The following is a 12,772-nucleotide window of genomic DNA, read 5'->3' on the forward strand; positions in this document are numbered from 1 at the left end:
TGTAATCGTGTTCACAAACAAACATTCAGGAGTGAAAACACAAATATTCAGAGGTGTCAACTGATTAATCTGTTCATATTTCCCTTCAAAATAAAATCCCTTTAAATATACAGTACGTGATGCACTTCTGCCTCCGACTGACTGTCTGAACAAAACTGCATCAACAGACACATTCTCCCCGACACACACTCATCCTTTGTGTGTGTGAGTGTGTGTGTGTGTGTGTGTGACCTTATCACGTGTTGGTTTAAGTTGGCAGGGTTTGGATTGTTCATTGTGTGAAGGCATTTGTGACTTGAAAATACAGACAGCTGTGTGTGTCTGTGTGTGTGTGTGTCTGTCTGTGTGTGTTTCTGTGTGTGTGTTTGTGGAAACCTTAACCAGTTCATGTGTGTGTCATGAACTGGTTAAGGTCCAGTATAAGGTTTTGGGCTGCCCATAGTCCCTGGCCCTTTAAACCAGTTGTGATTAAATTGGCTGTGTGTGTGTGTGTGTTGTGCATGAGTCAGCCAGTGCACCTTACTTAGTGTGTGTGTGAGAGAGGGAGTCAGGGGTGTGTGTGTGTGTGTTATAGAGACAGCTGAGAGCTGCAGCTCTACCACTCGTTCTCTCAGTCTCTATTCATTCTCTGTGGCTCTCGTCCGTTTCTCTCTCTCTGTCTTTTCTGCTGTTTTTGATCTGTGAACGTCTGGAGGAGATTTCTGCTCACATGGACCTCACTGCTGTGTGGATCTGAGACCTGTGTGTGTGTGTGTGTGTGTGAGCCATGCTGCGTGTGTTCATCCTGTGTGCAGAGCGTCTGCACACGCCGGACGACGACATCAGTGATGCCTACTGCCAAGTCATCTATGAAGGTAGAGAGCGGGAGAGAGAGAGAGACTGTGACACTGACAGAAAAGAGAGAGAGAGAGATGTCAATATGAAGTTTGTGTGTGTGTCTGTATGTGTGTTAGTCTGTGGAACAGCTGAGAGGTTATTATTGGAAGCCTCGGCCTGTCGGCTCTCATGTCTTCCTGTGTGTTGGGGTGGGGCGGAGGGAGGGAGGGAGAGAGGGAGAGAGAGAGAGAGAGAGAGAGAAGAAGAGGTGATGATGGAGAATGTTCACGTCTCCGAAAAACTGAACCTCGTTTGATTTGAGAGTGAAAACAAAAGATGGAAAGTTTATTTGCACTAAATATTGAGACTATGTGTCTGTGTGTGTCTGTGAGTGTGTCTGTGTGTGTCTATGAGTGTTTGTGTGTGTCTGTGTGTGTCTGTGTCCAGTAAAGCAACGCTGTGTTTATAGTTACCAGCACAGTTTACCCTCTGGGATTCTCTCTCTCTCTCTCTCTCATCCATTCATCCACATACCGCATTTCATTTCCCTTCATACTATGTCTTGCAGTATTTCCACCACAGTGCAGAACATTACAGTAGAGACACAACCACACACAGACACACACACACACACACAGACACACACACCGCATCCAGCTGACTGGAAACCCAAGTTGATGAATATGAAACTGAAACAAACGATGACTCATCTGTCAATCAAACTCCCTCGTCCAGTGGAGAGGAAAAATAAAACTAATTTATTCCTCAACCTGAGGTCAGTAACCCAGTGGGGGGGCTGTCTGTCTTGCTTTGTGTCTGTAGGTGGCACTCTCACTGTGTGTGTCTGTGTGTGTGTGTGTGTGTGTGTGTGTGAGACCCTTGTTGCCCCCTTGTAGCTTTTTGAATTCTATTCTCAAAATCTTAAAATATCAGTTGAGGCATAAAAACAATCGTCCTGAAATCCCTTTTTGAATTCAGGGGAAAAACTTCAAGGTCCTGAGGTTCTAACGTTTAACTGGTTCTCAGTCTGAAACCTCAGTTAGCTCCGATTTATCAGATGTTAAAGTTCAGTTTAAATTATATTTCCAGTTTAAACCAGTGGAAAAAAGCATAAATACAGATTGACTGTGTAAAATAACCCCACTAGAGGAGAGAGAGAGAGAGGCAGAGTGTGTTGAGGCCGAGCGAGGCGAGGATGCAGGAAACCAGGGGGCACAACCAGGAGATAAGAGAGGAAAGGAGCTCAGGAAACGTGGAGATTTCCTCTGGATGTGAGGTGTGTGTGAACTCCCCACGTCCTCTGCCAGTGAGACTCAGAGGGAGAAGGACGCGTCTCCTCTGCGGACAAAGAGCTTTTATTTTGTAGTTTTAGGACCTAGCTGGTGTGAGACAAAGCAGGGGACACGTTCATCTGTGGATTACGATGCTGAGACGACTCGAGGACTTTTAAGTTCTTTAAGATTTCACTGGAGAAAACAGATTTCAAGCAGTTTATCATTTTTTTAAAAGCACCAATATTCTCCTTTGTTGGTCTGCTGAAGGCGTTTTGCCCCCTGGTGGTCTGTGGTTGTACAGTTTTTGGTCGTCTCTGGTTATTAGCTCCCCCCGGTCATGTAACCTACCCCCCCGCTCGCCCTGGACCTCTCCTGGTGAACCCAGTCGCCTGGACCGGTTATTTCAGCCCTGCAGGTTTCAGTCTGTGGACTCACCCGAGGGTTCGGCCATGCTGCGTTGTGTCCTGCAGCGAGCCAACAACCTGAGGCACTCGGACCCGCTGGCCGGTGTCAGCTTCAGAGGTAAGAGGCTCATTAGGAACAAAGTAATGTGGATCAGTGATGGAGTAACCCCATCACTGCTCTGACATCATGTCACCTGTTGTTTGTAAGTGAAGCTTTATCTTTAGCTCTGGTTTTGGTCTCCACCACCTCGTCTCTGACTGGGTACAGTGGATCGTCAGTGTCAGAAACTGTTTCCCACTCGACTGCTTGATTTACAGATCATGTGAATAACGATTTAAAGTCATAGATTACTAAGCCACCTCCAACAGGTCGACTTCCAGCTGCTTCACAGGCCCTGACGGAGCTGAACGTAGGTGGCGCTCTCCCTCTGGATGATTTCAGTTTGACATCTGACTCTGGATCAGCGTCACTTGTCTGTTTTTCCACCGGTTTGTTGTTGTTCTTTCCACAAGTCGGTGTCTGCCTCCTCAACAAGGTGAGCGCTGATCTTCACTTCCTGCCTTTGTCCCAGCCGGGTTTCCTGGTGCCATCACACTCAGGCTTCACCTCCGGGGACCTTCTTACCCCAGCCTCAACTGGAGGGTCCTGAGGTCTAAAACCTCCAGGGCCCCAAAACCCCCGAGTTCATTATGAGGATCTGAATAAATTAGAATCTTGACACCACTCGATGGATTGATGGCTCCTCTGTTCTGCATTTTACAGCCTCAATCTTGTATCAAGGGAACTGGTCCTTAAACGACTTTCAGTGGATTCGTTTCACAAGGGAACTCATTGAATATAGGAACCATCACAGAGAGGATGGTCAGCCCCAGTCTGAATGCACAGGACTGATGGGCTCTGAGGCTTGTTGAGGAATTCAGAGACACCGTGATGTCCTTTTATAGAAGTGAGAGATGATGAGAGTCCGACGCTGTGGGAGGAGACAGAAACGTCTCAGAGAGAAAAGAACGTCTGATTGTTGGAGAGAGAAATGTTCCTGAATCAGATTTGTGGGTTTTTCATCCACTCGTTCCTCCACCGAGTTCCAGCAGCACTCCACGATCATCTCCTTCTTAAAGCAGGAATATAGAAGAAGAAGGAAAGTGCTCTGATGAACAAAGTAGAGATAGTAGGACAGACAGACATTCACCTGCAGAGGTCGGGAAACACACTTTCTCTTTGTGATGGTTGCACCCGACATGTTTCATCATCTTTCTAGAAGCTTCTGATCAGAAGATTCAACATCTTTGATTCAAACCAGTTCCTCAGGTTTATCAGAGGCTGGATTTGGACTCACAGTGGTTTCCAGTATTTAGGAGTTCACACTTTAAGAGAGTTTATGTATTTCATTGACCCCCCCCTGTGTGGGTCGGTGGCTGCAGCATGTGTGTATGTGATTAAATGTGACTCCATGTGCTGGAGGCAGGATATCCCAACGCACTGTTGTTATTGGAGCCCAAAGTGTTGTTCTTTGTCAAAACCAGAAATAATTATAACCTGTAATCACAAAAAACACAAACACACAAACACACACAAGACCAGCACCACCCACCCGCACCTGTGCTGAGCTGCTTGATCTTAATCAAGAAGTGTGAGCTGAAAATATCAGTGACAAATGTGTCCTGTTGTCTGGAAACAAGTTTTTTGTGATTTTATAGAATACCATCAATGCTAACAGGTAGCCAGGTTAGCCTGTTAGCATAGCTAGCTTTAGTTTCACCTCTGGTTGCTTGTGTCCGAATCCGACCAGATGTTTTTCCCGATCACAGAAATGAGACAATGATATTTCAAAATGTCTGGAGTTTTTGTACTATTTCTCTTGGTTTTGTGTATTGTTGTTGTTCCTGTTCTAGGTAAAGTCGTAAATTGTAGTCCTAATTACCAGAACTGGCTCAGTTGTTTCGAAGCAGTTGTCTTTATTTCTTCGTAGATCTGATTGGTAATTACCAAACTCATGTTTTACTTCTTTAAAACTCTAAATATGAATGTATTTGTTGCAACCAGCTGAGAATCTCAAACATTTCCTTCTGTCAAAGTGACACAAACAGCATCAACCGTCTAAACTTAGCTGGGGGGGGGGGGGGGGGGGGGGGTCACAGTCTGTTCTATTCTGAGCTCATGACAGAACCGCTGCCAAGCTGAACCCGGCAGGAAGTCAACACTGTGCCACCGCTGGTGCGTCCGAGAAGTTAAATCAGATATCAGCTGCTGACACACACACACACACACACACACACACACACACACACACACACACTTTGACGTAATGTATTCCCCAGACACTTCTCCTACCCTTAACACAAACACATGCGCACAAACACACCAAAAATGTCTTTCTCTCCATACACACACTTTAAGAAAGGTTGTCTGCTTTCCTGTTTTTCCCAGTGAGAACACACACACACACACACACACACACACACACACCTGAGGAAGTGTACCTCTGTTCTTAGGAATTGTTTAAAATGCCTCCACCCTTCCACAGAAGGGTCAGAGGTCATGTTACAGTGACGTTTGTTGGAGTTGATTTAATCCGGTGGTCGACGGCTTGTGTGAACAATAGATTTTATTCTAATTAAAATCTATTCTATTTTAGTTGTAAAGCATCAAATCACAAACCACATTGTGAATTTTGTACTTTCTGATAAAACAGCGACCAGTTTTTATCAATATGTTGTTTTAGTCTTAACTTTTCTATTGTTTTCTGTTTTTTAGTTTTTTTTTCCAGTTGTGATTCTATTGAAAGATGAGTCACAACTGAGTCATTTCTAAAATCAGACAATCGCTATTGTCTCTATTTCCATTTATCTGGAAAGAAGGTCGGTGTGTGTCTGTCTGTGTGTGTGTGTGTGTGTGTGTGTGTGTGTGTGTGTCTTGTAAATAATAAATCCTGTTTATTGGTTCCTTCTTACGTCCTCACATCCTGTCAGAGTGTCCAACAGAGAGGAAATCAGAGCTAAGAACCTTGTGTTACACAGGAAGTCACAAACACACACACAAACACACACACACACACACAACACACACACAGTCACACGCACACATAGACAACAATGTGAGACTTTTCATCAATTAAAGTTCGGATCCGTCCAGGTCCAGGTCCAGGTCCAGGTCCAGGTCCAGGTCCAGGTCCAGGTCCAGGTCCAGGTCCAGGTCCAGGTCCATGTCATGGTTCAGTTTTGTTTGTCCATTGACTTCTGGTCTTCTGGTTTCCTCAGGGTCCAAGAAGAAGACGAAGGTCATCAAGAACAACTCGAATCCCGTCTGGAACGAGGTTCGTCCTGCACACATCAGGAAAATACACCAATTATGAACCAAGATTAAAAATCAGACGTGTGATGAGAAGAGCTCCACACTTCCATCGAGTCCTGACCCCTTCACGTCCTCATGACCCTTCCTATCGGCCTTGTCTCGGCTCCTGCTGCTTCCTGAACCTCACCACTGTGGAGAATCTGATTTATTTGATTTGATTTCTCCCCTTTCCACTGACCTCACCCAGGGCTTCGAGTGGGACCTGAAGGGGATTCCTCTGGACTCTGGATCCGAGCTGCACTGTGTCGTCAAAGACCATGAGAAGATGGGGAGGAACAGGTACGAGCACATGAGTCCAAACCCACAATACAACCCTGCTCCTCCGGTCAGTGAGTTCACTCTCAGCACAGGAAGTGAGATAAGAGCGCCGGGCACAGACAGGGGGCTTGGCCCGAGGGCCGGGGGGGTTATTTCTGGATGGCTGCGCTCCATCAAGATGTCACATGTGTCGTCCAGAGGGCAAAGGGCCAGACTTGAAAGAATCGTCTCATCCTCTCATTGTGGTCGTTGTGTTTCCACCAATTCACCCTCGGCTGTGTTGAATGATTCTGGGATTGATTCATTCAGACCATGGAGGACGCCATGTTGTCTCTGCTCTTTGTCTGTGAGCAGGATTCAGCAGAACTCCTGAACCCATTGTCGTTTGAAATAATGAGTTTCTCAGAGCGGAGTTGGCTTAGAGTTTTAATTATTAGCTCTGCAGAGGTTTACACATCCAGCAACATGACTCAGAGTGTAACTTGATAATCCATCGTATAGCAGGACCGGGATTTGAACCCAGGACATCTCACACCTCATGGTGTAACCCCGAGAAGTTAAACAGGAAGGTTTTTATACAATGTGGTGAATGGGATACAGAACAGAAAGCACAGGACCGTTTGCTTTCTGGCTTCACTGTTACAAAAAGAGGAATCAAATCCAGCACAGGTCCACAAAGGGTTAGGGTTAGTATCAGCTAAGTGAGGAAACAGTCAGAACAGCAGTAAGACATTGATCAGTGACATTTTCCTTTCAACCATTTCATTTAAAACTTGGTGTCATGGGTCAAAGTGGAAGTCTTTACATTTTGGAGCAATTTCAATTAAAGGGGTGGATCTATTTAGTTTCTGTAACCATTACACATATGGTGTTAGCCTTAGTGGAGGAATGGGGTCTCCCAGTTCCCCTCTCGGTGGTTTGTGTGTGGATTACATGTTAAACTACAACGTGTGTGTACCTTCACTTCCTGTTCAGGTTCCTGGGAGAATGTCGACTCGCTCTCAGAGACGTGATGAACTCTCCCAGCCTCGCCGCCTCTTTCACCATCTCCCTGCTGGACACCAAGAGAAACAACACGGGGGTGAGCACACACACATGCACAAACACACACACACACACACACACACACACACACAGCACAGACACACACACACAGCACAGACATATTAATCTACGGCCTCATTGTATCACGAAGGAATGACAAATCATAAATCACTCACAGTTTCCTGTCTGGATCTGAAAATAGAATCAGAGTCAAACACACATCAAGTCGCACACACACACGCACACACACATGCACGTACAGATGAGCACACACCTTGATGCAACACACACCTTTAGTCGTCTTCTGTTTTTCTAAGTCTGACATGAAATAACGTTCTGTTTTGAATCCTTGTTTCCTGAAACCAAAACAAAGTCTTCCTCTCAGTGTCGGAGCCGATCTGATTGTGTCTCACACACACACACACACACACACACACACACACACACACACACATTGTACCTACTCTAATATAAACACAACCTCATCACCTCAGGCTGTGTGTGCGTTAGTGTGTGTGTTATGTGTGGTCCAATATTTGAAAACACAAAATGTTTTCAAATATTAGATTATATATTGTTATTATTATATACTTATTATTACAGTGAACTAGTTGAAGAGATTTGAGTGTGTGTAAAGGTTGTGGTGATAAAGCCTTTGTTTAAACAGATCTAATTATCACTAAGTTGTGTTTTCCTGTTGAAGGAAGCTGCAGACGACTTCACCTCCTGTTAGAAACATTATGAACCTCGTGTGTGCAGCACTTTGAAAATTACAGTTACTGGAAGTTTGAAACAGGATAAAAACTAATTGAGTATAAATTGATTGACATTAGATTGTTTGCCAAAATGCATAAAAGGCTTTCTCTCAAAACTGGAAAATGAAATCCCTGGCGTTCCCCTTTGAGGCTGGATACTCCATCGTACAGCACGTCCGGGATTTGAACCAAGAACCGTTCCTGTAATGTGTTTCCATGTGTCTCCATCAGGCCACGCTGACCCTCCAGGTTTCCTACGTCCCTCCTCCAGGATCGCTCCCCCTCTTCCAGCCTCCTCCCCAGCCTGAGGCCTATTCCCACAACAACCCCAGCGTGGAGCTGGACACTGTCACAAGTGAAACGACCTGCAAACATCAAACCAGTGAATCTCAGTGTCACATCTGACAGGTTTGTCCTGAGGGACCAGTTTCTAACGTCCAGTGTCTCTGCAGTGATTTCTCTGGACACGCTGGGTGAGGAGGACACGGAGAGTTTGATGATGCTGGAGCCTCCAGAGGACCAGGGGCAGGACGACAGGCGGTCCATGATCATCGTGGGCCCTCAGGGGCTCCCGGGAAAAGAGTCCCCCCCCAACCACACCCCCAAGCGGTCGCCTCCGTCCTACAACGCCCAGGGGGGGCTGAGGAAGAGGAGGAAGGGACCCAGCCCTCAGCAGAAGCCTCTGGCCAACAAGCCCCAGGACCTGCAGGCGAGTCCACGACATCACAACGTGTGTACGACGACTTGTTGTTGTGTGACATGTTGCGTCATCATCTCTGTTCACGCGTCCTCGTGTCCAGGTGCGCGTGCGGGTCATCGAGGGGCGACAGCTGCCGGGCATCAACATCAAACCTGTGGTGAAGGTGACGGTCTCCGGGCAGACGAAGAGGACTCGCATCAGAAGTGGAAACAACCCCGTGTTTGATGAGGTGAACACAAACACACAAACACACAAACATCTGATCTTCATCAAAAGTGATCAGCGTGGATTTTGAGGCTCTCACTTGTTTTCTGTCCTCAGACGTTCTTCCTGAACTTCTTTGAGACTCCATCAGACCTGTTTGACGAACCCATCTTCATCACCGTGAGTCCGAGTCATTCCACCGAGTCACACACTACGGATCTTGTGTTGTTTACTTGTGTTTCCTGTTGTGCTCATTGTGTCCTGCTGTGTCTCTCTCTCTTCCTGCAGGTGTGCGACTCTCGCTCTCTCCGGACTGACGCTGTGATCGGTGAATTCAAGGTGAAACTTCGTCTCTGCTGTTTATTTAGTTACGTTAAAAATATGACAAAAACAGAAACTCTAAGATAATTCTGATAATTCACAGTTGGATGTCGGCACCGTCTACAATGAGCACAGTGAGTGTGTCTTTATTTAATATGTGTGTGTTTGTGGTGATTATGGACTTTTCTTTTTTGGCTTCGTTAAGTTCCAGGTTAGTTTGAAATCCGATCATTCGTTAAATCTCTGACTCTTTAGGACACTGCTTCCTGAGGAAGTGGCTGCTGCTGTGCGACCCTGACGACCTCTCCGCGGGGGTCAAAGGTTACCTGAAGGTCAGCCTGCTCGTCCTGGCCGCCGGAGACGAGCCCCCGGTGAGTCTGATTGGACGAAACAAGCAAAGTGGAGGGAGCTCGGACCCAATCACACGCGTGTCACAGTACATGAACGTCCATGTGTCCGTCTGTGTCTCAGGCTGATAAACGTGAGTGTGTGGAGGACAAAGAGGACATCGAGGGAAACCTGCTGCGGCCGGCGGGTCTGTCCCTGAGAGGAGCCGCCTTCACCCTGAGGATCTTCAGGGCCGAGGATCTGCCGCAGAGTGAGACCTCTCGTCTTTGTGTCCTTCATGTCTCGTGCTTCACAGCCGAGTCTGATCCTTTATTCTCCGTTCTCAGTGGACGACGCCTTCATGGACGGGATGAAGCACATCCTCGGGTTCGACAGCAACAGGAAGAACCTGGTGGACCCTCTGGTGGAGATCAGCTTCGCCGGCAAAACCGTGCGTGTGACGTGAAGCGGCTCCGAGGACCTCGGTCCGTCCAAACAGGTTCCTGAGTTTCTTTCTTCTGTTGTGTTTTCAGATCTGCACGAAGATTCTGGAGAAGAACGCCAACCCTCAGTGGAACCAGAGTCTGGCCATGCCCATCAGGGTGAGACACACAAAACATCGGCTGCAGATAAAGATGGATGTCAAGACGGCCATCTTTAATTACACTTTATTAATGCACCTACACATGAATCACACCTACACAGTGAACGATTTCTTTTTCTTTCCCAGTTTCCCTCCATGTGCGAGAAGATGAGGATCAGGATTCTGGACTGGTGAATCCCAACTGAGACATTTCAAATCTTTGTCATAAAAAATGCATAAATTAATACTTATAATAATTCATATTTAATAATTGAAGCCCTGTTACCTTGGTCCTTGGTGTTGTGTGGTAACTTTATACATTTTAAGAGCTTGTTTTTTTGTTTGTCTTCTTCCAGGGACAGAGCCAGTCACAACGATGTCATCGGCACCACCCACCTCTGCATGTCTAAGATCTCCGCCCCCGGAGGAGAGATAGATGGTGAGTTACTGGTCTGAACTGGTGTGAACTGGTGTGAACCCAAGCATAATGGTTTGGACTAGAATCGGCTGGATTTTGAATGCACTGGGGCGGATGTGTGACCCGTTTGGTTTGATTTGAGTCTCTGTGGGTTTTTGCTACCGGACCACTAACCCGAACTCCCCCTGGATCGTTGAGTCTCAGAGTGTAACTTGTATTTTCTTTGTTTTTTCGGCTCGTCCATTTCTTCTTCCTTCCATCTCATCTATAGCTTGGATGCAGATGTTTGCTAACATCCCAACGACGGCTGTGTTTGCAGTTGTGTTTATTATAAAATGTTGCATCTTTCAGAGACGCACATTTTTCTTCAGTAACAACTTCCTCTGCTGTGATGGAAACCCTGAATGTGGTCATTTCTCTCACAGCAGATTATTGATTTGAAAGCAGGTGCATGAGTTTGCGGTGACTTTTCAGGATTGTTTGTGGCGTTTGTTGCCACGAGCATCGGTTTTGTGTTTGCGTGGCGTTCAGAGACATCTGTTTCCTTTCTGTCTGACTGTGAACCGTCCTTCCTCTCTATGCATCCAGATGACTTGACTCCACGGACCGTCCAGCCTGGCAGTACGTCCTCTCTACACATCTCTCATTTTGTGCCAATCAGTTCTTCTTCTCAAATCCGCCTTTTCAATCAAAGCTAAATTCTGCTGAAACCTCTCAGTGTCTGATCGTGTGTTGTTGGACGAATCATGAAAATCCTGTTTATTAAAATTTGTCTTCAGTGCCACGTTCCACCGAGTCGATCACATGACTCAGTCTCCTCTTTGTGTCCCTGCAGTCGACGACAGTCTGGGTTTCCTGCCCACGTTCGGCCCGTGTTTCGTGAACCTGTACGGCAGCGCCCGCGAGTTCAGCGCCTTCAACGACCCGCACGAGAGCCTGAACCTCGGAAAAGTAAACTCCACCTTTCATTTTCCTTTTCTCCTTTTTCTCTACATACAATTATTCAATCCAGTCATTGTTGGATCAAAACACAGACTGTAAAGAAAGATGGACGATATGACGGCTACCGAAAGTGAAGCCAACACCGCGATATAGCCCCCTGGTGGCTCGATACAGTATAGGTCATGAACCCCCTGAAAGATCCATGAACCCGTGACTTCCTCTCTTCCTCAGGGGGAGGGTGTAGCGTACCGAGGACGAGTTCTAGTTGAACTCACCACGAAGCTGGCGGACAAACCGGAGCAGAGAACTGAAGACATCCCATCAGACGACCTGCTGGTGGTGGAGGTGAGAGCGACAGAGGACCTTAACCTGTGGATGTAGAAAGAAACACCATCCGACCATCCACCCATAATCTTTTCTTTCCCCTCCGTCCTACAGAAGTTTCTCCGGAAGAGGAAGTTCTCTCTCTTCGTGGCGTTCTACTCGGCGACGCTCCTCCAGGACGTGGACGACGCCGTCCAGTTCGAGGTCAGCATCGGAAACTACGGGAACAAGTTCGACTACACCTGCCTCCCCCTGGCCTCCACCACCCAGTTCAGCAGGGCCGTGTTCGATGGTACGTACACGGGTTTGAATCCCAGCTGAAAGGTCGATTACATTAGTTATAAAACTCTAAAAAGCGTGTGTGTCTGCGTTTGTGTGTTTGTTTGTGTCTGTGTGTGTCTATATGTCTGTGTGTGTGTGTACTCCAGGTTGTCACTACTACTACCTCCCGTGGGGAAACGTGAAGCCGGTGGTGGTGGTGTCTTCAGAGTGGGAGGACATCAAACCGAGGATCGAGGCTCTCAACATGTTGCTGAGCATCATCGACAGACTGGTGAATATTTATAAATGTGTTTCTGTTCACATCTGTGACAGTCTGAACATGTGTGTGTGTGTGTGTGTGTGTGTGTGTGTGTGTGTGTCTGCAGGAGGCCAGCCTGCAGCAGGTGCAGCTGGGGGTGAAGACAGGAAGTGACCTGGAGGATCTGGAGCAGCGAGTGGTGGAGCTGCTGGATCAGGTGATCACCGACTGCAGGTGAACACTGTGTATTCTTACTCCATCCTTAAGTACCTGTACTCACAGTGTCCAGGTACTTGAACCTACCTTGTGTTCCTGCAGTGAGGAGCTGCCCTCTCTCGCCCACTGGCAGTGCACGACTCCACTGGACCGCTCTCTGAGACACATCCGCTCGCTGCACCTTCAGAACATCGTCTCGGCCGCGCTCGCCCTCAAACACGGGCCGGCCACCGACCTGTCCACGGTGCTGGAGCAGGCGGAGGACTGGGCCAGCCGGCTGAGGACCATGGCCGAGGAGGTGAGCGGGTTCAGAG

At 47.3% G+C, this 12,772-nt stretch overlaps 1 protein-coding gene across 5 annotated transcripts in view; it reads left to right on the plus strand.

Moving 5' to 3' along the window:
• Positions 1–555: 555 nt before the first annotated feature.
• dysf (dysferlin, limb girdle muscular dystrophy 2B (autosomal recessive)) overlaps positions 556–12,772 on the plus strand; it is a 44,500-nt gene continuing 32,283 nt past the window's right edge. For 2 of the 5 annotated variants that reach the window (XM_062383507.1, XM_062383508.1), the window contains exons 1-23: positions 556–854; positions 5,753–5,808; positions 6,034–6,125; positions 7,080–7,185; positions 8,135–8,258; positions 8,356–8,612; positions 8,704–8,832; positions 8,925–8,987; positions 9,096–9,146; positions 9,232–9,262; positions 9,384–9,499; positions 9,600–9,726; positions 9,803–9,906; positions 9,989–10,057; positions 10,186–10,229; positions 10,395–10,477; positions 11,045–11,077; positions 11,292–11,407; positions 11,630–11,743; positions 11,837–12,014; positions 12,151–12,275; positions 12,370–12,476; positions 12,561–12,756. In XM_062383507.1, the coding sequence (XP_062239491.1) occupies positions 767–854; positions 5,753–5,808; positions 6,034–6,125; positions 7,080–7,185; positions 8,135–8,258; positions 8,356–8,612; positions 8,704–8,832; positions 8,925–8,987; positions 9,096–9,146; positions 9,232–9,262; positions 9,384–9,499; positions 9,600–9,726; positions 9,803–9,906; positions 9,989–10,057; positions 10,186–10,229; positions 10,395–10,477; positions 11,045–11,077; positions 11,292–11,407; positions 11,630–11,743; positions 11,837–12,014; positions 12,151–12,275; positions 12,370–12,476; positions 12,561–12,756 (2,409 nt within the window). In that variant the 5' untranslated portion in view covers positions 556–766. Of the gene's footprint in view, positions 855–2,134; positions 2,613–5,752; positions 5,809–6,033; positions 6,126–7,079; positions 7,186–8,134; positions 8,259–8,355; positions 8,613–8,703; positions 8,833–8,924; positions 8,988–9,095; positions 9,147–9,231; positions 9,263–9,383; positions 9,500–9,599; positions 9,727–9,802; positions 9,907–9,988; positions 10,058–10,185; positions 10,230–10,394; positions 10,478–11,044; positions 11,078–11,291; positions 11,408–11,629; positions 11,744–11,836; positions 12,015–12,150; positions 12,276–12,369; positions 12,477–12,560; positions 12,757–12,772 lie in introns of those variants that run through there. The other 3 variants (XM_062383509.1, XM_062383511.1, XM_062383512.1) reach the window with 3 other exon arrangements.

Source organism: Platichthys flesus, chromosome 24 (genome assembly GCF_949316205.1).
Source record: "Platichthys flesus chromosome 24, fPlaFle2.1, whole genome shotgun sequence".
In the NCBI taxonomy this organism is placed as follows: Eukaryota; Metazoa; Chordata; class Actinopteri; order Pleuronectiformes; family Pleuronectidae; genus Platichthys; species Platichthys flesus.